The sequence below is a fragment of the Dromaius novaehollandiae genome, chromosome 17 (genome assembly GCF_036370855.1).
Source record: "Dromaius novaehollandiae isolate bDroNov1 chromosome 17, bDroNov1.hap1, whole genome shotgun sequence".
Classification (NCBI taxonomy): domain Eukaryota; kingdom Metazoa; phylum Chordata; class Aves; order Casuariiformes; family Dromaiidae; genus Dromaius; species Dromaius novaehollandiae.
The window spans coordinates 3,749,794-3,773,026 of NC_088114.1; the positions used below are offsets into that span (position 1 = coordinate 3,749,794).

Genomic DNA, 23,233 nt, shown 5'->3' on the forward strand with positions numbered 1-23,233 from the left:
GAGGGAGGGCACTGCACTGTCGCTGGGAGCCAATGCGAGTGGAAAAGGTAGGGCTGCTACAACATCAGCTTTTGGGGCAGAAGCTTGTTATATCGCCTCAGATGTCTGTGGTACTGCAATCCTGAAAAGGTGTGATAAAAGGAAACTGAACTGGGTTTAGAGCTGCTTCCTTCCTTTAAGATGCACCAAAACCATTTTTAATGTAGCTCAAAAACAGCTCACATCTAGTTTGCTGTTTAAATTCAAACTGGACTGAAACAACTTGGATACAGCTGAACCCGAACCAAACCGAAACAGTACTAATTTGATTTGTTTATCAAATCAGGTAGCCCTACTGAAATTGTGAGACTCCTCTCTGACTGTTCACTAGGTTTTGTGTTCTTAGCCTTGCAAGACTATTTGCAAAGCAGTGGCAGTAAAACAGCAACTGTGCCAAGACATCATGGCTACAGAAATAGCAACAGGCATTTCTAACAACTTGATAAAGTTTGTATTATGGAACAAATGAAAATGAAAGTTGCAGTTACAGTAACGCCTTTTTTCGCTCTTAAAAGTTCTCCCTATTACTTAAAATATCTAAACACTGCTATAACAGGTCTTTGTATCGCTGCTGTCCTTCAGCGAAGAAGGATGGTGTATCCTGTATGAAACATCTATCTGCTCACAAAAGGATGCTGCTCTGTTACCACACTCTGGTAACAGTCAGCCTTATTTTTGCTCTTTTAGGCTGTAATTCAGCCATCCATTCATTTCTGTTTGTTCCTTTACTAAATAGGGATGGATTTAAACAGATGCTGAAATGCTTTGCTGTACTGTGGTCTAATGAGAAGCTGCGGGTGTGCCCCGGAGACAGAAACTGCCCTTTGAATTGAGGAAGCTCGCAGGTCCCGCAGCACACCCGGGCGCTGCTCTGTGCATGCGCGATCCTCATATGCAGTTTTGTATGTCACTTGCGAATTGCTTCTGATACAAAACTGCTATATAAATTAAGTACAAGAAAATTAGACCAGAAGATGAAAATACTCATTCAAACTTATTAGATAACAAAGCAGATAATATTTAATAACTTCAAGTTGATGCATTAGTCTCCAATCCTCATTTGTATACAGCTTGGAGAACTTGTCGTGTCACACGTCTAGCTGGAAATAAACACCAGCATTTAAAATTGTTTGTGGTGAACCTAAAGCTAAAAAGCCATGTCGCAAAGAAGAACTGAGTTGCATTTTCGCAGATATCGAAACGCTGCCCCAGCTCAGCACAGTCGTGGGGCAGATGGGACTGCTCTGCTGTGGAGCAGCGGATCGGTTCATTTGCTTGAGGCTGCTGCCGCCTTCTCAGAAATTTAAGCTTCCAATTAAAAAAGAGGCCTCGTAGTTCTTGAAGTTCAAAGGTAACCTTTCAAGCGTTAGCTAAGTGCGAGCTGTAGCAACGGGGTTTGCAGACAGCCTGAAATGGTAGCTGGGTGCAGCTCTGCTGTTCCTCCATGTGGGCTGCTGATCCAAAATCCGATGGCTGGAGTGTAAATAGCTGGTTCCTTGCGAGGTCCCTGCGTGCATCCGTGAGGAGCGCTTGGGTCTGAACCCGCACCACGCACGCGAGCGGCCTCGCGCTCCCCCGTCGCGCCAGGATGGGATGGGATGGGGGCAAGGGAGGTGCTGCCACTCGCTTAGTTTGGTGCCAGTTTGGTCCGTAAGCGTAATGTGTGGTTGCTTTTACAAAATCTGCGGTGCAGAGCGAGGTGTGTGGCAGAAAACGGGTTTTCTGCTATTTCACGTGGTGTTTTGGTCTGTCTGACTCGGATCACAACCCTCAGCGTAGCAGCCAGGCCCGGTGCGCGGTCGTGAAGCGCCCCGTGCCCACGCTGCGTTGCACGGCCGGTCCCTGCTCGGCGCAGAGAGGCGGCGTTTCGTCTTTCCTCCGGGTGGGAAGAGCTGGGCCGCCTTCCCCCAGAAGAGCCGGTGACCGCGGGGCGGCTGCGAGGGCGCAGAGGGGCCGGGGTGGCTTTGCGCCGGCAGCAAGGCCATCTCCTCACGGCCGGGGCTCGCAGCCCGTCATGGCGCCGCTGCCACGAGGGGAGGCCGAGGCCCGGGGCGCTCCCTGAGGGCAGCCCGCTGGGGCGGCGCGGGGAGGCAGAAGGGGCTGGCAGCGCTGTCGGCCCCCCTGTCTCCCGAGTGGCCGTGTTTTTCTTTTTTTGCCTTGCGGGTGTAATCTGCGGCTTGTTGCAGGGCGCCTGTGTGGGAGCTTTGCTTGCTGTGGGGCAGGCCGTTAGCTCCAGCAGTCACCCCCAGGTAGCCATGGCTTCCTGCTGGTTTCCTCCCGCTCCCCTTGCCCCACGCAGTGAGCAGAGGCCTCGGAGAAGGGCAGGCCGAGGCGCCGGGATGGGGGCAGGCCGCGGTGGCCGGGGAGCGCCGCAGCCCCCCTCGGCGGCCACCGCTCCGGCGGGCAGAGCGTGCGAGCGGCCGCCCCCGGCGGGGCCTGCTCCCCTGCCTCCGCCCGGCACTCGCGGCTGCCTCATGGGCTTGGGGTATTCGGTTTCAGGCTCGGGGATTTCGAGCAGCCGGCGCGGCTCCTGGGAGGAAGGAAGAGCGAGCTATACTTTCCTCATTGGCCCGAACAGAAAACAGAAGCCTCTGCTGGGGTCTGGGAGTGGTTTAGGGGCCGAGCTCCGTGGCGGGGGAGCCCTCGCAATGCCAGCGGGAATAAGAGCCGTGCGGTGCCGCTTGCGAGAGACGCGGAGCTAACGCTCAGGGTAACGCTGCCTCCGCGCGCGCTCGCGCGGCTCCCCGAGCTCCCGTGCCTGTGCGCGGCCGCGGCCCCCCGCCCGCCCGCCCGCGCGTGCATCCCGGCGCCTCCGCCGCTGCCTTTGTCTCCCCGGCCGGCTGCGGGGCCGGAGCCGAGCGCCTCGTGGGCTTGCCGGCGAGCGCCGCGGCCCCCGCGCCTGGAGCGGGGTCTCCTCGCTGTCTCCGTTTCTGCCATCTGCATCTGTATCCTCTCTGCCTCTCTCTTTTCGGGGGATCTCTGTGTTTGTTCCTCCCCGCGAGTTTGCAGGTTACTCCATGTTTCTTCTCATCGTTTCGCTAACGAATTTCCCCAGGTTTTGGACGGGGGGAGCCCCCCTTCCCCCTGCACCACACATCCTCCCCCCAAAATAACAATCCATCAACTTGAGCAGTTTCAGAGAGCGTAAAACAAAGTCTGCGGCGGGGAAGGGAAGCTCCCCCTGCGCCGAGGCGCGAGCGGCCGCGTGCTTTAAACCCCGGCTGAGGGCGCGCAGGGTGGCGAGGTGAAGTCTTTGGGGACTGGATGCGGTAGCCGTCATGGAAAAAAAATTAAAGTTGGGGCATCTTTTGCGGCCGCCCGTGTTTTCAGGGCATAGCTCCAGCACAATTGCCTCTCCGTATCCGCGGCGGGGTTGCGGTCCCCGTCACCTGCGTCGCCCATCGCGGCCCAGCACACGATGCCATGTAAATTCTCGATTTCTTTCTGTGCATCCATGGGTTTTTTGCTTTGTTCCCTAACAAAGCAAAACAAAAAAGCCTAAAAAAGTTGCATCCTTCCCCCGACGAGCAGCCGTTAGCGCCGAGGAGGCGCTGGCCGGGGCCGCGCGGGCCCGTGCGGCTGCGGCGCGCGTTGGGAGAGGAAGCCGTGGAGGTGAGGCGAAGGCGCCGTGCCCGTGGCGGGCAGCGAGGCCCCGCTGCATGGGTGCTGGACAAAAGCAGCCCCCTTAGATTAACAGCAGAAACTAAATACGGAATGGCTCGTTTGTGGATGGAAAGAAAAACTGTTCTTTTCTTTTTTTCTTCCCCCTTTCCACATGCTTTGTAGGTTTTTATTAGCCACCATATGTGGCTCTTTTGCTAAAACCACCTTTCCTGCAATGGAAATCGTTGTGTTTAGAGGAGTTTCAAGAAATCAGAGGGAAGCAAGCAAACCCAACAAGAAGAGCGTTGCGCGTTCGCAGTTATCCCTGCCTTGATGTTTTCTCAGGCACAAAACTGGATTTTGGACACTTGAGATTTGACGAGGAATTTAATTCTGGTATTTCCTCGCTCAATAGAAACAAACCAGCAACTTCAAGTTTAGGTTGTTCATTATTAAAGAATTAAATAAAACTCTGGCTGGTGCAAGGCCGCGTATGCTCTTCTAGAATACCTTAATAGGAACGGGTAATTTTGGGTAGCTATCGTTGTCTTAGAAAATGTTTGTTAGTGTGATGTATTTCACATCTGACCTTTTGGAAACTGAAAATAATGGATTCCATAAGGATTTGATTTTTTGCTTTAAAACAACGTGAACCGCTAATAGTCAACACTGCCTACAAGCGAAGACGTTCCACGTTGCTTTTTGTTTTATTAGCAGTTATTCCATCTGGGACTCTCTGCGTTCTGGCTTGAGGAAAGGAAACTTCCTTTCTGGGCTTCTTTTATTGTTCCTAATTTCTATCTGACTTGTAATCAATAACATCTTGGTAGAGAAAACATAAAAGAAGAGATAAAAAAATGTATTTGGGAGGGAAGGACTCATATTTTGAAATGAGGCATATTGAGAGTCTAGACAGCTTCTTGGCTCGCTGTGATTTTTGAAGCATCTGAAATACCCCAGGGGCAGAAAAAGCTCTCTTCCTGCTTCTAAAGGATAAAAAATTCCAGAGTGGGCAAGAGGAGGGACGTGTGATTGCACAGGGAGAGGTTTTAATTGCGAGATGAAGGCACAGGACCTTTCCGAAGCCCGCAAATTGACTGCCTTCATGACAGCATTGCGTATCATTCTGTCAACCCCGGCACTGGCGGCGGTTGCTAGGCAGCAGGCTCTTATGTATCTACAGTGGCTCTGATTTGCCAGCCTTCTGCAGACACATGGTAAGGTCCTTTCCAGCCTATCATCTAGAGGGACTTTTGCACGCCGTCTGCATACTGCTGAGATTCTCTACCTGAATGTGATGAGAAAAAGACACAGTTAAATGAAACCTTTTCCCCCTTTTTTTTTTTTTTTTTTTTCCCCCCCAAATCCCTTTCTGGTACTGTTTCCATAACCGCCCCCCCTCCCCAAAAAAGCCATGAAACGGCGACCGGAACAAGGAAAAGAGGTTAGTGGGTTAAGTGGTGTGTGTTTCCTGCGTTTGCAAAGGTGCCTATAGTGAGAAGGGCGGCTGTAATTCGGCCATTAGTTACAGATGGTGGCTGGAGGCTCGAGATCCGTGCAGCGAGATGAGAGCTCTTGTAGACCTTCCCAGCAGGGCTGACTTTAAACTGCTTTGAAAACCTGAATCAAGAAGGCATAAAAAAAATAGTGGATTTGATACTTTGCGGTGCTGCCAGCTGGTTCCTTTATGTATTTTGATGCAGAAATGCCTAGAAACGTGAACAAAAAAGAGTTAGTTTGCCAAATGAGGTTTCTGTCCCCCAATTCTTGCAAAAATGGCATTAGTGGCAAGTAGGTAATGAACATTCAGGAAGATTTATAAGCAAATTAGATTTTTCAAAACTTTGGTCTTTGAAGCAATTTGTGTACAACTTTTAGTGAAGGTTATGTCTCTCAAGCAGTGAAGGAGAGCATTAAACAGATCACCCTGGGGGTAGGCAATGGCATAAGAAATATTTCTGAAGATGTAACTTTTGCTATTTTTCCATTCCTTAACTCTGAAGGCTTTCCTTCCAGATGTATAAATAGCAAACTCAAGCTTGGAGATACATATTTTCCAGCAAAAACCTAATTATAGTTTCTTCACGAGGCAAAAAGCAGTACAATAAATGCAAAAACTTAATTGGTGGAAGTGCTATCACTTATGCAGTTACCTCTGCACATTAAGACAAGAAAAATACTGTTTCAGACTGATTCATTTTTCTTCTTCGCTGTGTTTTCAGGTACTGTTTGATGAGTGTGAAAGGATGCTTCACTGATTTTCATATTGATTTTGGTGGCACTTCAGTGTGGTATCACGTTTTCCGTGGGGGGAAGGTAGGTGAACCTTTTTGTTTGATATTTTTATTTCTCTGCAACTCTTATGGGGGTTGCTTTCGTTCTTTTCATTATTATTATTATTCTTTTGCTGGTCAGTGATGGGTCTATTTCAGTTAGCTTTGTTGATATACATAAAGTTTGCTGAACTAGAAGAACACCATTCCCCTATATGAAACAAGCAAATAATTTATTTGAAGTACCTAATGTATTATGTGGTGGTGGTGGTGGTGGTTTTACGCTTGTTATTGCTGCATAGTGTAGGAAGTGCCTTGCAGTGAGTACGTGGCTGTGTATACCCTTGTTGGGTCAGAGTGCCCTCATAAGTCTCCTTCTGTAGCTAGAGCTTCTCGGTTTCCTGTTAGAGATTCCAGGCTCCTTTAAGTGTGCACATGCACACATATCTGAATTGAAATATTGCAGGATACAGCAATGTTAAAATATACGGCAGATATGGCTACATTCAGGACCTTGTTGTTTTAGATCGCTTTTCCCATTTATAGTGCAGCTAGGGTATGGTAAGCACTGAAACAAATCCAGCAGATTGAACATCTCTGTGGTACAAATACTGTTCATCTGTACATCCGGTGAAGTTGTAGTATACTAGCACACTATTTTCAACTGAAAATAAACCCTGTGGAAGCATCTTTTGAATAAGATGTTTCATGGAAGCGATATGACAGCTGACGGTTATCTTGCCACTTAAAGCATATGTATGAATTGCTGCTGCTGTCTGCCCTGGACCTCTGTGTACAGCACCTGGAAAACACATATTTTATGCAGAAAGCACTCTTGGTGCTGTGTTCATTTCCTTGACATGTGCTAACCTTGTTGGAACTTCTCAGCTATTTATTTTTGTTTACCGTTGGTAAGAGTTAAATCTTTGTTTTATTTTTAGATCTTCTGGCTGATTCCGCCTACTCTGCAGAATCTAGAACTTTATGAAGAATGGGTTCTCTCAGGAAAGCAAAGTGATATCTTTCTGGGAGACAGGGTGGAACGATGCCAAAGAATTGAGCTGAAACAAGGCTATACCTTCTTCATTCCTTCAGGTATCTCTTGTTAACTAGCTGTTTTTCGAATCACTGGAATTGTTGTGCTTAACTAACAGTTCTTGTCTGTAAAACAATACCTCATATCTAAACCCTTTGTTGGCCTCTCTGCTTGCAGTGGCAAAAGATAGGCTAGGGAATGGGCTTAATTTCCCAGAAATTGTCCCATCCAAAGTGATGAGAAATGTATTGGTGAGAAAGTGTATGCAGTGATCACTTGTTTTTTGTACCAGGGAAAAACAGAGAGGACTTGGATCTCTGGGACTGTCAGTTGAGAACTTCCCATCAGAATTGCTGTGATTTTCTTGCTTTTTTTTTTTTTGCCTTCTCAGAAGAAAAAAAAAAACTTTGTGTTTTTCTTGTTCAGTGATATAACTGTTCTTAAATATATTCAATGACCAGACTCAGTGACCTTTTCTGGCAGGTTTCACCTGCAGTTCAATAACCTACTTCTTTGCCTCTGTCTGTAACCAGAGGTGGGTCTTGATTCCATCATGGACTTCAGTGGAGATTCCTATACACGGGAGAGCAGGCGCTGTGCTGAATGACTGTGCTCCCTCAGGGCTATTCTTGGGGGAACACCTTTATTTTATTGCAATAACTGTTCAGTACTTCTGCTGGTGGAGATGGTGCTGAATCTGGACATCTTCCAGTAGCCCAGCCACACTTCATTTTTACTCTGCTGCCCACTTCAGTGGCTGTGTTGCATGATTCAGGCTCTTCTTGCAAAGCAACCTAATAGTTGCTCTTTCGAAGGTTGGTGGCCTCAGTCCTTCTTCTCTGGGCTAAATTGGATTAAGGATCATGCAGTCAGTAACAAGCTTTGCTCTCTCTATTATGGGACCGTAAGTTTGTTTATAGTGATACATTGCCTTTTTCTAGTTGATCTTACCAGGGAAATAAATATTGGTAGCCTCTTTACTTGATAGAAAGACATGTTGGTTGTTCTTCAGCCTTTAAAATTACTCTGTGGAGATAGGTTTTCAGTTTGAGGTTTGTGTTTTTTTAATCCTGAAGACAGAGGGAATGCAGGGTCGTAAGAAGGCAGTGATAATGTTCTTGCTAACTAGGAAGCATTGCTGGTGTCAGCTGAAAGCCACAAATTTTCTCATTTGGTAAGTATTTGGTAAGAATCAGCCTGTGAGGTGACAGGCAAAATGGCTGTGAGGGTGGAGGAGTTAATCCATTAAAGGAATTAGGTCTTCCCTTGAAGCAGGTCAGAATGTGCTGTTACTGTTTGAACTGTGTGTTTGAATGTGCCTGTGCTGTTTGCTTAGATCCCGTTACTGCATCTTCTTATTTATCTTCACTCCCTTGTGAACAGCCTCCTACGAATAAGACTTTCTGTATGTTAGTTTAGTCATGCTCAGCATTTGGAATACAGCAAGTTGTGGGAGCTTATACAGGGCACAAATGCAACATGGTGCCTGAAGTGAAGTGATTCCAAATGTGTTTTTTGACTGTAGTTTCTGTTTTCGTAGGAAAGCCCAATGTACAGAAATGCCAATACCTCAACCGCTTTGGGCTCCATGCCATATTTGAAAGGCATATATGAATAATTTCTCCTTAAGCACCTCATATGGATTCCAGAGTTTCTGCTCTGCTCTATTTTGTCAGAAAATTTCCTGGCAAATTTCTTATTTATGTGAAAAGACAATATTTCTAAATTAGTTTAAGTATGGAAATGCCTAATTAGATGTTTCGGGTCAGCAAATTAAGCATAGCCCTGTAACAGTTCAAGTCCTATTACCTCTTTGCTTATAACCTCTTCACCCTGGTTTCTGTGAGTATCATATTAGTTAATGTTTTAATGTGTTTTGTATGTACTTAATAACTGTTCATAATTTTTAGGTTACAGTAATGTTTATCTGTAAAACTGGTGTGCCTCCCATACTTTATTGGTTGAGCCTGATAAACTCTAACTAGCCTCTAGTCATCCATGGATAAAATACCTTCTGAATATAGGTCTGGTCTCTGAAAGTGTAGGGTGATGTAGGTAGTGCTCAGCTGGGCTGAGAACGGTGAAAATTTCAGTGAGGGGCCTTTTCCGTAAAATGTCCTGCTGTGCTCCTGTTTTCAGGTCGCCTTTGAGGGTGGTCCTAGGAATGCTATTGTACTGTCCCAGTGTAAGGATGACGTAGGCGGAGAAGGCTGTACGTGAGGCACGTGAAGGGAGTAAGATCACAGCTTGTGGGAGATGGAAGGCTTCTCTGAGAATCTAGGATCAGCAGTAGATCCAGTAAATCTCTGAAACTACAAACCGCTTCGACAAGAATGGGAGTTATTCTGACAGAAGGCATAATTGTAATGCTCACCAGGGCCTTGGGATGTTTTCCTCTGCAACCCTGCCTTCGTCTTTTCAGGATTAAATTTAAACCAATTAATTTCTACCCATGCTTCTAACCCTGCAGAGCAGTGACAGAGGCAGGTTCACAGCTGTGGTATCAAGGAGTAATTGAACAAAGTCTTATCAGCATAGTGAGTTGTTGTAGACCAAAGTGTGTCTTGCAGTATTTGAGGAGTCCCTCAAGACCTAAGTATGGGATGGAGGGAAGCAGGCTGGGATTCTGAGGGATACTGTGCCCAGGGCCCTGTCCAGGCACCAGGCTGTGCTCCTGATGGCCCCTTAGGACTTCTTCAAACAAGTGATGCACCGTTACAAGCTCTCACCTCCCACCTTGCCAGTTCCCACTGATGAGTCAAGGATGATCAGCTCTGGTGAAGCCTGTGTTAAAGTGATAAAATCAGCTAGGAACCTGGCCTTTTCCATTACTATAATCATCTAAACTGATGTCAGCATTTAATTGTTGATTGAGAAATCTACCATTCTGTGCCATGCTAAGGTTTATAGCCAGATGTAGATTCAAGATGCTAAAAGAGCTGAAGGTTCAGGAGTGGGAGGAAGCCGTAGTAACTACCAGTGTCAGCAGATTATTTTTTCTGTAGAAGTCTGACTCCTGTTTCCCTAGGACTGGAGACAGCTTGTCCTTGTGCAGGAAGCCCTTAGCAGAGAGTGCTGTGACCCTAGGGTATTTGCACTGTCTATGTCATCGCAAGCACTATTTAATCTTTCATGTGGTTAAGTGTTCGACACAGATGAAACTTAGCCAAGGGGACACATCTTGCTCCGATACAGTGGACAGCAACTGTTGCAAATCTGTCTGACCCACCTGCCACATAGAAGGGAAACGTTTTGTAGAGAGAGTTCTTCTCTTTCCAGGTATAAGCTGTGATGATGTAGGAGAGGAAGAGTGTAACCTCAGTGCTCACTTACTGTCTTAGCAGAGAAACAACAAAATCAGTTACAGTTATCGGTTACAATCAAACCTGGAGCTTGTCCAGTATTATTCGTGCTGTAGCTTTCTTCTATATAGCGCGTGAGTCCAAGGATGACTTGAAGGGAGGATGCATGGAATGGAAGTGTCTGGAGTTCGTTGTGGTGTTGGTTATGGAGAAAATATTTAGATATCTCTTATCACTGTGTCAGGGACATCCTGAGCCTGTGTTTGGGCAGCAGCCCTCAGATTTCTACAGCTCGAATTTAGTGTAGCCACTTGTTTCTGGCTTGTGTGCTGCCACTTGTTTCTTCACTGATTGCTCCCCTGCAGCCTGTTTGAAATACTGCTCACAAAATTAATGCAAAAGTGCTATCCAGCTTTTGAATATATTTAGTGCTTTTCCTTTTACTTCAAATTTAAGTATTTTTCTCCTTTTAGAGCTGGACCCTTTCTCTCTCCCTCCTTGCCCTTCACCTGCAAATCTAATCTTTATGCGCTGTAAACCATCTTTTACTTCTATCCTTACACTTGTTTTTCAAGTGGTGCTTTATGCATTGACTTGCCTTCCCATCTTGATTTTCTGAACACCACCTTGGTTCCTCTTGTGTACTCCTGAACTTTACTGTTACCTAAACCCGAGTTCAAAACTAAACATGTGCAAAATGAAAGATTCATCCCGTTTCATTCCACTTGTTCTTTTGAATCTTGTAATCTTGCTGAATGTGTCATTTTTATTGTAAATGATGGGGCTCTAACAGTGATCTTGTCCCTCCCCTCCTTCCCTTTTGTCCTCTACAATCCACATCTTGCAGTCGGTTGAAATCTGTTAGGCTTGTTTGCTTTTTTCCCTCAATTTTCTGCCAGATCTCTTTTTTCTTTTTTTCTTCTTCTTCTTTTTTTTTTTTAAAGAAGAGATCTTTTCTTATGTGCATGTTGTATGCTTGGTGTAGACTCTTGTGCCTAAAATTCAAGAGTGTTTGTACATGCAAAATTGGGACACGCAGAAGCAGGCCAACTGGTAGTCTCTTGTGGAAAACTCGTCTGCAGTATTTGTCGTTAATATTGTGAAGTCAGAGTATCATGATTATGGGCCTTGAGAAGGTGAACTCAAGCAGTTACTGATACTGTTGTCTGCTGGAATATGGATAGACGTGGATTTTCTTCTCTTCCTATGAAGACCAGTTTCGCTGACTTCAGAGGAAGTTTGCCACGTTTACGGCAGATATGATTTTAGATTCCAAGGTTTGTAGTGCAATTGGTCCAAGAAAGCCCTGCACAAATACTGCAGGTTCCTTCAGAAGGAGAAGGTTAATTCTAAGGAACGGTTACTCTAATCATCTTCTGTTTCTTTTACTCCTTCTCTGACCTTTTGTTGCTGGTCACTGTCAGAAGCGGTGGGCTCACGACGAGGTATGCTTTTGGTTTGACTCTGTACAGCTGTTCTTATTGTAGGCTTTCCAGATAGGTAGTTTTGATGTAAGTACATTGAAGAGATGAAACATTGTCATGTGCGTGAACTGGTAGCGTAGCAAGCTATATTTAAAAAGAAAAGAAAAATCCTTGGTAGACAGGCCATCTTGGTTGGCTCTTGTCTGTTCTTTAAATCGCACAGTGATGGTCTGAGTAGTAGGCCACTTCATGGCCATAGAGTAATGGTCCAAGAAGTCACGGAATTTTTAATTTCCAAGAATTTAATCATACATTGCCATTAGATATTGTAGAAGACTTTTTTGATGCTAATTTGTTAGGCTTTTCCATGATCAAAATCCAGCTGGGGTAACTTGCTGTCAGCTGGGCATGGCATTTCCGTCTGCCTCCTGTTCACACTAGTCTTGCACTAGTAAGAAGCTGCTGCGTGCTGTTGTATAACAGTTGTATTTCACCTGGCTGGCAGCATTCCACTGAAGAGTAAACTGTTTGTTTTACTTTATTTTTTATGTTCTTTGTAATGCACTTTGGGGCCTTTCGGAGGGAAAGATGCCATTATAATCTCTCTAATTTCTTGAGAGATGAAGAATGAGCCACAGTCTAACAACATGTTTTCATTGTTCTGTGATGATTATTATGTTAACACGAGAGTGCTCCAAAGTCTTGTTTTCAGTGAAATGCAGAAATAATGGCTTTTCTCTGATGAATGTTTTGGGGAAAGGAAGTGGACGAAAAGAGATGTTGTATGCTAGGTTCTAGGCAGTGATTTGGAAGGGTTCAGGGTGCTTCAAGTACTGTATCGGTGGTTATCGGTAGGATTCTGCTCGTTATGAGTGTGCGGTCCTAGGTCACCTCTGCTATGCCAGTCGGTATGTGATGAATTATTATGTAATGGGGCCAGAAGGTAGCATATAGCCCTTACATCAAGGGGAATGACAGGCTATTAACATCTGGCTGGGAGAATGTTTTGCAGGGAGTTGCACTAGGGCTGCATAGCTGCCTGGCTATTTTTGGTTGCTGTTCGCTTTTCCCATTTGAGGAGTTTCTGCTGGCATTAACGGAAGCGCCATGCATGGAACCTTTAGGGACCAAGCGATGAAGATCAGTGGAGAGGATCAGAGAGGAGAATTTTTGCCTTGAGTGTCTGCTTTCAGATAGAAGGTGACAGCTTTAGCTCTGTTCATCTACAGTGCTCTACTTAATTCTGATCAAATGAAGATCCTGAAAGAACCGTACAACTACACATGATCCTCCAAGGAGAGGAGAATGGTTTAGGGGAGTAATTTTTCCCAAATTTTGCTGGTTGGGGTTTTATACTGTAAACAAAACCCAAGGTGGTTCATATGTAAAGGTGCCAGTGTGGAGGAAAAGAGATGGGGGATAAATTTTGAGCTGTTTTGCTCGGTTAGGTGGCCCTAGGAGTAGCTTATGTATCCGTGCAGAGGATTCTGCTATAACACATGCAGTGCATCATCCGAAAGTTATGGAGGCTCAGAAAACGTTCGTTGGGAGTTCCAAGGTCTGTTGATGGTCTTTGAGGGCAGTATGTTAATAGTGGTTAGTTTGCTAGCTTTGCTGAAAACGGCTTAATGGTGTAAGATTAAGAGTTGCCATATTACTTGTATTACAGGGGACAAAATTATTATTAATAATTTTTTACTTTTAAAATGTAGACTTGATGTATCCTTGATATATTCAGTTGTGGACACTATTAGGACAGAATAATTCTTCTTTTGAAATGAGAGAAATCATGTCTCGTTTGCTGTCAGTGCCCACTGTATCTCCTCAGTCATTTATTTAGATTTTTATTTTTGAGATGTATATATTTAATCTTTTCCACCACAAGTTGCTGTAGAGTTGCAGGAAAATGTGTGTGCCTTCTTTATCATAAAGCAAAATATGTGTTCAGTTACTAGTGGACACAGACGCACCGCAGTTTTGGCTTGGAGTTTGTAGTCTGCCCCACAGCCTTATAAGTTAATATTCTTTTTTATTATTCTCAGATGGATGACTGCATTGTTGATGATACAGTCGGAATTTGCAGGGCCCTGAAATCTAACAAGTTTGCAATGTTTAATTATACTTATTTCATAAAATTTCAGAGGCTAATGAGATTATATCTTTCTTTTAACTGTTCAGAAAAGCTTTTGTTACTGTTAATTTTACCTTCCTGATTTACTTGTGATGATAACATCTGAATATTCAAGTGCATCTTAGGAGCAGTGGAATAATTCTTTACTGTAAATCAGCTGAGGGTATTTCTGAACATCGTGGATAAAATTCCTGCTCCATGTTGGCTTGGCTTCATAAAGCAGGACTGTTTGGGGAAAGAAAAAATTCTCATGGATCACCAAGAACTGAAATAAAATAGATCAAATCTGGAAAAAAAAGCGGACAGCTCTCCTGTTGAGGCTTGGATGAGGGTTGCGAACAGAGCACACGCAGCGTCTGCACTCCCCAAGCGCTCTCTTCCCCGCACAGCTGACCGTTCCCGGGCCAGCGCAGGCTCTGCCGTACCCCGCTCCCGGAGCAGGGCTGCACGGCGGCACCGCAGCAGCCGCTCCCCAGCGCTGGGAGTCTGCTCCAGGCACGAGCGTTCGGTCCCGTCTGCGGAGGAAGGACGGGTCGGCTGCGCGTTTGTTCTGTCCTTAGCCTCCTCCTTAGATGCCTGGTGGCTGTTCAGTGGGATCTGCTGCAGGTTGTGGTTGGCCTCACCAAAGAGTGATCAAATAGTACTGCCGTCAACAGAGGCTGGTTTGAAACGGGTGACTTGCGAGGGAGAGTTTACCAGTCCCTGAAGCCATTTCTCTCTCATCTACACAGTTTACTCATAGCCTCAGATAATGTTTAGCAGGACCTTTAGTTTGTGTCTTTCAACCAAAAATGAACAATAACTTATTTCCTGGATCTTGAATTTTTTTTTTTTTCAGTTCTTAATCCCTTTGCTCCGATATTGCTCCAGTGCTTTTTTTTTTTCTTTTCTTTTTTAAGAGTTAAGGATAAAACGAAACTTGTGGTGTTTTATTCTGTGTTGCTATACCCAGGGGAGAAATATTACCTCCTATCTTGCACTAACCCATGAAACATGCAGGGTTGTGCAGTAGCACCAGGATTCATTTAAATAGCAGGATGCAGTCACAGAGCAGAGGACTGATTATACTCACTTCAGAGGTGTCCGTATCGGAGGCTGCACAGCAGGTTTTGCCATGACAGCTGAAAGATTCCAGCATACGTGAGCAGTCGGGACAGTCCGTCCAGCAGAGAGGGATGTGATCGTACACGTCAGCAGACCTATCTTTCTATCCAGCAAAAGCCGATTGTAGCTGAAAGTGAGACAAGCGCTTGTGTCTCTTGTTGTGTTGCACCTTGCTCCTCTCCAGAAGATCCCTCTTCCTCTTTAAAACCGTTCCTATGTGGGAAGCTTGAAGGTTGGTGTTCTTGTTTGCAAATGGTCACCATGAACATTCATCCTCCTCGCAGTTTATTTCTTAGTCGTGCTTGTATCTAAGCTGTGGGAATGAACTGGATGTATCATCCAGGCTGATGTGTTCTCTGAGCTGGTTTCCACAAGATATTGCCCTTGTGGAAAGCGTTTCCTGCTTTCTGCTCGTCTCTCTGCAGTTTCCTTTCCTCCTACTTCTGCTTCTTGGTACCGGCCTCTCAGTTTTTCTCTGTACACAGTCTTGCTAAGTTATTAGAACAGGAGATTTTTTCCTTTGCAACTTCTGTGCCAGTCTTCCTGTGTTTTTTGTCTTATTTCCATCTTTTCTAACCTTGCCTGTAATGTCCTATATCCCTGGAAGGCACCTCTTCATGTCTGTGCCTCTGCCGTTTCAATATTGCAGAGGTTCCTCAGGCAAGCTGAAACTATTTTGGGATGCAGCGTGACTGAAAAATGCTATACAGCTGCGTGGCCCAACTCTCTCTTGCGAGCAGGTGACGCCGGTGTCCGGGCTGCCTCCCGTGCCTGGCAGAGCGGCCGTGCTAGCTCAGGTCAGCCGGGCCGGCCGGATCCTGCCTGCGGGAGCAAGCGAGCTGCTGAGAGGAGAGCGAGGGCTGCCCCGGGGCTCGGCTGCGTGCCTCGCTCCGTGCTGTGCCGCGGCGAGGGAGGGGACCTGCCAGCATCAGCCTGTCCCAGCGCCACGCTGCTCCTGGGGTTCTTCCTACCCTCTGCGTTGCCTCGGGTAGGGAGCTTTTCTTCCTGTGCACCCAAGAGCTGAGGAAGACACTCTCGTTGTGGAGCTGTGCTTCTGCTAGGTATCAGAGAAAGTGGAGAGCTAGGGAGAGGATGTTAGCGTATGGTTTTTCCATCTCCTCGCTGGCAGCAGAAGTTGGTGTCCCCTACGTGCTGAGGAGCTGCTGCGCGGTTTCGCTAACGGAGAGTCAGAGGAGGCTTTCTCCCCAGGACGCCGGGCCAGTCGTCCCTCCTCGTTCTGCGAGGGAGCCCTGGGGGATCCCGCTTGGCGATTCAAGGGCTCCGAGGTTAGGTCTTCCTGTGTGTCGCGTGCTCTCCAGTTTATTATTATTTTTTTACTGACCCTGCTGGATTTCAATGCTTTGTTATTTCAGGGTTTCATTATTGAGAACTGTGTCATAAAAGGCAGTATTTCCAGTCTTGTTATTAGAAATATATTTATCTTGAAGGACCTAGTGCTTAGCTGGTTTGGAAGTTAGGAGTTTACATCTGTCAGTTGAAGGTACTAATTGTCAGTAAGATGAGTAGCTACCTGGCTTATAAACATAAGTAGGAACTTAAATGTATTACCCACACAAGCAGAGGTTGTCTCGGGTATTTTGGGGAAGACTTTCAGTTTGCATCTTTACCAGCTCTTCAACAGTGGCAGGAATGAAATTGTATTCTTGTTCATTAATCTTCCTGTTAAGGATTTGTGGTGTCGGGGACACCATTTGCTGCAGAATGGTGTCTTAAGCCGGCGATAGATCCTTTGAAGATTTTCTCGGTCATATTGGGACTGCTACCTAGTAAGACTAGAGATTATTAACACAAAGACACCTGGTATCTAATTGGGCCAGAACTGAGGGGCCAGGGAAGGTGTGATGAGGCTGAAACCCAAAGAGCAAGAAATAATGAAATCAGTTGAACTCCAGTATGGATTTTTCACTGAGGTAACGTAATTTGTTAGGAGGAGGCTGTTGTGTGGTTATTTTAAAAAAGACACTTAAGGAACAACTACATCAATGGATTTTTGTTTTATTTCTTATAAAATGAAGGAACCAAACATATCTCCTTTCCACCTTTCATATAGCGCTAGGAAGCCAGGTTTCAGCTCAGTTGCTCTTTTCACTTGAGTTGTGAATCTTTGGTAACAGATTGTGTTTTAGAGAGATGTTGATCATTCCATTAAAATATCTTGTTGCCACTGTCAGCTCCAGTATATTGGCTGATCTGTGCTGAGAGAACAGGAGTGTGAATTAGTGATTAGGACTCCTTAATGTTTTGCTGGTAACTGGTTGTTTCTGACCTGTATTCTGCCGCTGCTCTATTGTGTGGCCATGGACAGATCACATCACCTTTTTGAGCATCGGTTTGTTCAGCTATAAAACTGATAATTAAACTTAAATTGTCACACAAGTTGACCCTGAGTTTGTCTACCGATCCGGTAAGCCAGCTTTGGGGACCCAGCAGCAGATTTACTTTAGCATATGGTTGCCACTCTTTTCCCTAAGCCACATAAATCCTTGATTAGCTGGTAGAAGGAATAGCCCCAAATTCCTTGGCCTTAGACCTTTTCCCTTCCCAAAGACTAGGTTCAGGAAGATCATTTATTTTTCCAGTAGATTCCTACTAGTACAGACAGATGTACTTCATGGGAGGTGGTGAACTACTTAAACTGTGAGGAGATCTTACAGTATTGATGTGTGTAGTCACCACAATACCTTCATGGGGAAAAAAGATCCTCTACAGTTGGTTGGTCTTGATTTGGAAGTAATAAATTCGCTGAATTATTGTGAGCACCTCTGTAACTGAAATTACGCTAACTAGAGTAGGAAAGGTAAAGCAATACCCAGAGCTGCCAGGGCCACGGGGCACCTGCATTCTTCCCTGCATCACATTTATCATGTGGAATTAGACTTATAGATTAAGAAAAATGTGAAATGTTAAGAAACTTGTGTTTCTAGGGAGAAAATTCTAATATGGATTTTCTCCTACCAATATGCCCTTGAATTAAAGCCCTCCTTCTGCCATCTGCTGTGGCTCAAGGACTTCTCGGGCATAACTTTGCAGGTCTTTGTGGTTTGAAGGTGGTTGCAGAGGAGGGCTTTCGTGGCAGCTAGCTGGAGGGCCCTTTAGGCTGAATGGCATTTTCCTGCTCCCGCACTGATCTCGAAGTGAGGGAAAGCCTCCACAGCTTTAATGGAAAGTAGTGCACAGTTAGGAGAAAATTGCCCGCCCCCTATGTTGCTTTGCTGTCTGCTGGTTTTTAAATTGTAATGCTTTTCATTAAAAAGGGAAAAAAAAAAAAAAAAAAAAAAAAGGAGTCAGGTCTCCATGGGTCCCAGATCATTAGCAGGATCAATTCCTTTTTCACTGCAGAGATCAGAGGCTACAGTCTTGCATAGCCAGTGCTTCGGCTGCCGCCGTGCCAGGCAAACAATGCAGAAGCAGAAGAGCTGGTTTGTGACTGCCTGAATTGCTATGTCTGGATTTTCGCTGTGATAGAAAATTCTTCCCTCGCTTTGGAGCCTGTGAAATGAAATCAGTCCCTTGCAAGATGGGGTCAAAACAGTCTCATCAGCTTGAGTAGCAGAAATGCTAAATCCCTTAACTTGGGGCTTACAGTGAAAAGATTTTCAGTTGCCTCAGGAAGTTGATAATAGGATACAAAACTTTCACCTCTGAGGGAGGGCTGGTAATAACCTGAAATTGTTGACATCTGAAGATGTGTGCTCTGGTGTTGGTGTGAAGCAAGTTTGATGTGACTCAGTCCACTTCCACAGCCCTAGCCCACCATCACTGACAACATGATTCGCAACCCTACTGCAGGTGCCAGAAGATGCATCTGAGAGCCAAGTACATTGAGGAGACTGAATTTACTTCTTAGTCATGGATGTGGTTGAGTCACAAGCTTGCTTGTTCTCAGTAAACACTGTAACTGTTCTGTGGATAAATAGAAGAACCCAATTTATAGAGGGCTGTAGGACTGTACATCACAAGATGCCTTTCTTCTGCTATTGCTGCAGTCTTAAAGAGTGTCTATGAGCATACCATTTTAACCTTTCTCTGCTTTACCCTCTCTCATACCCCGCAGAATGGGGCTCATGGCGTTGTGAAAATTTGCTTATAAATTGGTCTGTAATCGTACATAGCATGAGGCATTCTCAGTTCTTTGCTTTCCCTCTCTAGGGTGGATACATGCGGTTTATACTCCAGTAGATTCTCTGGTGTTTGGTGGAAATATCCTGCATAGCTTTAATGTTCCCATGCAGCTTCGCATCTATGAAATTGAGGACAGAACAAGGGTAAGGATACTTGATTCTCTTTTTAACTGAACAGTTCTTTGTGACTATGATCTGTCATAGTCTCTTTCATATCCCTTTCTGAGAAACAAGAACTGACGGGATCTCCGTGTCAGAGTCATTGAAACAAGACAGGTAAACATGAAGTAATGAGACTTTCAAATGTTGGCTATTTTTAGTGGGATTTACTCATCTGTTTTTCCCTACTTCCCACAGACTTGTCCCTTCTGTATCTCTTTGTCTGCCTGTTAAAGTTTCATAAACACCTTCCCTTTTGCACAAAGACATACTGGTCTTTACAGACCTTTGTGCCAGTGCTTCTGGTAACCCCCTACTACCGTCTCTCTGTGCACACCTGGAGCGGAGACCCAAGGCTGGAGAACTAATGGGACTAGCATGCTTCTGTTGTCCACGTCTGGATTGGGAAAGCTGCAGAGAAGTTGCAATGAAACAATGTCTTCTGTACTTTGCAGGATTTTCTTCTACAGTGACTCCACACTGCAAGAATTTCTTGTGACAGAGAGAGTCTGGGGTGGGACACTGGGTCTGACCATGGTGATGCTCACCTGGCTGTAGCATCCGCCTGATGGAAAGAGTGTTATACCTTGGAAGAGGCGACTGTGCAGGCTTTTTGCTTGGGGTTGAAAATTATGCCCTTGATTAAGAAGCTAGATACCTCGCCACTGTATACCTTGCAGTTCTGTAAAATAACAGAATCTGAGGGAAGTGTCACTGTTTTAGTAGGTTATTAAATAAACCGTACAAGGCAATGATAGCATTTTGATGCAGAGATGGACCTGTGGTGTGTACAAATTCAGATGGAGACTTTGTGGCTGGCTATTTTGGAAAGCATGGCACTGAGGCAGTGATGATAAACCACTGGCACAGGTGCCAAGTCTAGTGTTAATGGAGATTTGTGCTGGCATAATGGCAGGAAGTTACAATGCTTCTTCACTGAAAAATCTTAAAATGATGATATGTGTTGAACATCAGTAGTGTTCAATGTTACTCACCTCTACAAGAGAGCACAATTTTGGTTCCAAGTGGGATTTTATCCCAAATTGCTTTTCTTGTAGTGGGAGCGCATTGGCCTGAAGCATGTTTGCACTGTTTAGAAATACATCTGTGAGTCACAGGGAGGAAGGGCGTCCTCCCCCCAGCCTCTCTCTGCCAGCGGTCTGTTGGGAAGGGCCTGCTCCCTTCCTTTGCAGGGGAAGCAAGGCCTGGTAATCTCCGTGTTGCAAAGCAGCTCAAGAAGCAGCTGCTTTCCTCGACTGATTTTAATGAAGAGAAGGAATCTGAATAGAAAAATGAATTCCTAGTAGAAGAGATAGGAAGACAAAAGCTGAAATTCAGAGCAAGTAGAAAGGGTCAAGCGGAGAGGTCTGAGCAGAGGGAGAGTAGCAGAGAGCCGAAGTGGAGGCGAAGGCCAGAGTGGAGTTCAGCCTGGCTTCGAACAGGAGTCCTGAGGCAAGAACTTGAGGTGACATGAAAAGAGTAGAGAGACTTGAAAAGGAGGTTCTGATGACAGAAGCAGAAGGGTCGCACCAGCTTCTCTAGCAGAGGGAAGGGAGACGGGATGAGCTGTAGGAGTGCCTCAGAAAAAGGGCAGGGGCCAGAGTTGAGCTCTGGCTAGACAAGGTGGTAGATACAGGAAGGCTTTTGAAGTGACACTAAGAAAGAACTAGCAATATGTGCTGGAGCCTGCAGGTGCTGAAGGGGAGGAAGTGTTGTTGCTGAGGAGGATGCTAGCACAGACAACTTAAATGGAAAATGGTGTAAAGAGGGCTAGGAAGAAGGATCGATGCCAGCAACAAATTATGTATTTCCACTGATGACTGTGGAGAAGATGGGGAGGAAATGCTCCGATTCCTGGAGTGTGGGAAGAGCTGACATCATGCTCCCACAGGACATGAGCAGCCCGAGGTCACACAGGCTTTAGTAGAGTTGCAGCTGCTCGATAGTGCTTTATGTCAGGCCCTTCTTGGGAAATTGAGTACAGGTTTGACTACTTAAGATCTTCTAAGCTGTATAATGGGAGGCAGATTTCCCCGTTACAGCTCAGTATCTCGGTGACTTTTAGGAACCCACCTGCCAGTTATGCTGAAGTGCTCCCAGCACCTTGGCCCCGCGGGAAGTTTCTGGGAGTTGGGTGTCTGCCTCTCTGAAGGTGTCCTTGTCAGTGTTGTTTGGAAAGGGATACTGCCACGTTCGGAAGTCCCAATTTAGACCAAACTGACAGTTTTGTTTCAGATTTTCTTCAAAGTCTGTGTAATTCTGTATCGCTTTCCCTCCAGTAAATACTGCAGTGATTTAAAAAAGGCTAATGAAAGCCAACAGCCCAGGACTTCCACGACTTCCCAGTGACGCTGTCGGCTCTCGCCGGCTGTTGCGTGCTAGCGGTGTGCTCGGCACAGCCCGCTACCTGGGGTTACCCCGCAGCAGCAGGGCCGCGTTCACGAGCGCGTGTGCGGCCGAACAGCAGAGCGGTGGGAGCAGCCGCAGGCTGGCGAGAAGTTCTAGACAGAAGCAAAGTGCGAGCCTTGGCACTAAAGCAACAAAGAAGTTTGCTAGGAAGCAGGAAAGTCAATATAATTATTTATAAATAGTAACAAAAACCTACAAATATTGTAAGTGAATCTTGAAGGCATAAATGTTTTCAAAACAGAACTCTGGAGTGTACTACTTTGTTTGCCTTAGCAATCAAATATTGTAATTTCTTACTCAAATAATTTGATTCATGCACCGGCTAGTGTGGGAGGCTCACATGCAGTGTGTAGTTCACACGGATTTGCCAATGTGAACATACTGCAAATGAGTTTCTCATCAGTATTGATCTTTCCATTGTGTATAGCACAGAAGTAAATGAACTGAAGTGATTGACAAAGTAATTTGCCACACTCAAATCAAAGTGTAATACAGGTGTGTTTCCTCTCTTCATTTTGCACAGAGCAATTTTATGGATGTTTCACTGTGTTTAAATCTGCTATATCATGTTTAATCATCTTTGATTGCTGATATTCAAAGTTGTTTTTAAGCTAGGTTTAGTTGTTATTGTCTTTGCCGCTAAGACAAGAATAAATATATGGCTGAAATGGTAATGCTGATTTAGAGCCTGATAAAATTGCCTAGTTTATATCCTTGTCATGCTTGTTCTAGCTTAATTTCTCATATCCCTGGGAGACTTTTTAAGAGGGTTATAGCCATTTAAAAATAGTTTTAAGGAGTAATAAAAAACACGTCTATTGTTGGAAACAGCTCCTAATGTGCAATTGAGGTAAACAAATATTCTCCAGCCTTGCAGTTTGTAGAGACTCTCATTTTGCAGTCTGGCTTTCCTAGAGGCCAATTAACAGCCAGTCGCACAGGCCAAGCTGCTTAGCTCTCTGCTAGACCAGCTTGAGTAGCTGCAGAGCAGGCTGCCGGGCAGGGATTCGTCATCCTGGCATTACAGTGCGTGTCACCAGAGAGGAAGACTCTGTCAAACTTACTCTCAACTCATCTAAATGCAACCTCTTTAAAATATCTGAACATCTGTATAGGGACAAAAGCACTCAGAATATATACGTAAGGTGGTCACTCACAGATGATGGTGTTTGCTACTGATTCTGTTTTCTGGAACTTAAGATGACATTTTAAATTGATAGCTTGATTTTTTTTTTTCTTTTTTTTGTAAATAAGCATAAATTGTTTCTCAGTATTGTAATTAGAGTGATTAAATACGAGTATGTAATGATTTTAATGGACATAGTAGAAGAAGCCAATACTTTCTTGAGGAAAATGTGCCTTACATGCTTAGGGTTTTTTGTTTTGTTTTTGGCAGGGGATACAAGTCTCTCTAAAATAATTTCATTTTGAACTAAAGAAATGGATCATATTCCAGAGAGGATTTTTCTCACTGTACAGGAATAATTAAAAAAAATATTCAGTGGATTGTAAATTATTAATCATAGAAGTTAGAGCTGGAAAATGCCTATTAGATGATCTAGTCTCTTTCCTTGCTGCTGTGAGATTTAGTCCTCTGGCAGTGTCCATGCG

General features: G+C 45.1%; 1 protein-coding gene across 9 annotated transcripts in view; it reads left to right on the forward strand.

Annotated features, from left to right (window-relative positions):
- KDM2B (lysine demethylase 2B) overlaps positions 1 to 23,233 on the forward strand; it is a 118,794-nt gene that overhangs the window by 37,944 nt on the left and 57,617 nt on the right. For 6 of the 9 annotated variants that reach the window (XM_026114569.2, XM_026114570.2, XM_026114571.2 and 3 more), the window contains 3 exons: positions 5,865 to 5,958; positions 6,857 to 7,010; positions 19,083 to 19,198. In XM_026114569.2, the coding sequence (XP_025970354.1) occupies positions 5,865 to 5,958; positions 6,857 to 7,010; positions 19,083 to 19,198 (364 nt within the window). Of the gene's footprint in view, positions 1 to 2,469; positions 2,750 to 4,994; positions 5,087 to 5,402; positions 5,438 to 5,864; positions 5,959 to 6,856; positions 7,011 to 19,082; positions 19,199 to 23,233 lie in introns of those variants that run through there. The other 3 variants (XM_026114576.2, XM_026114577.2, XM_064521970.1) reach the window with 3 other exon arrangements.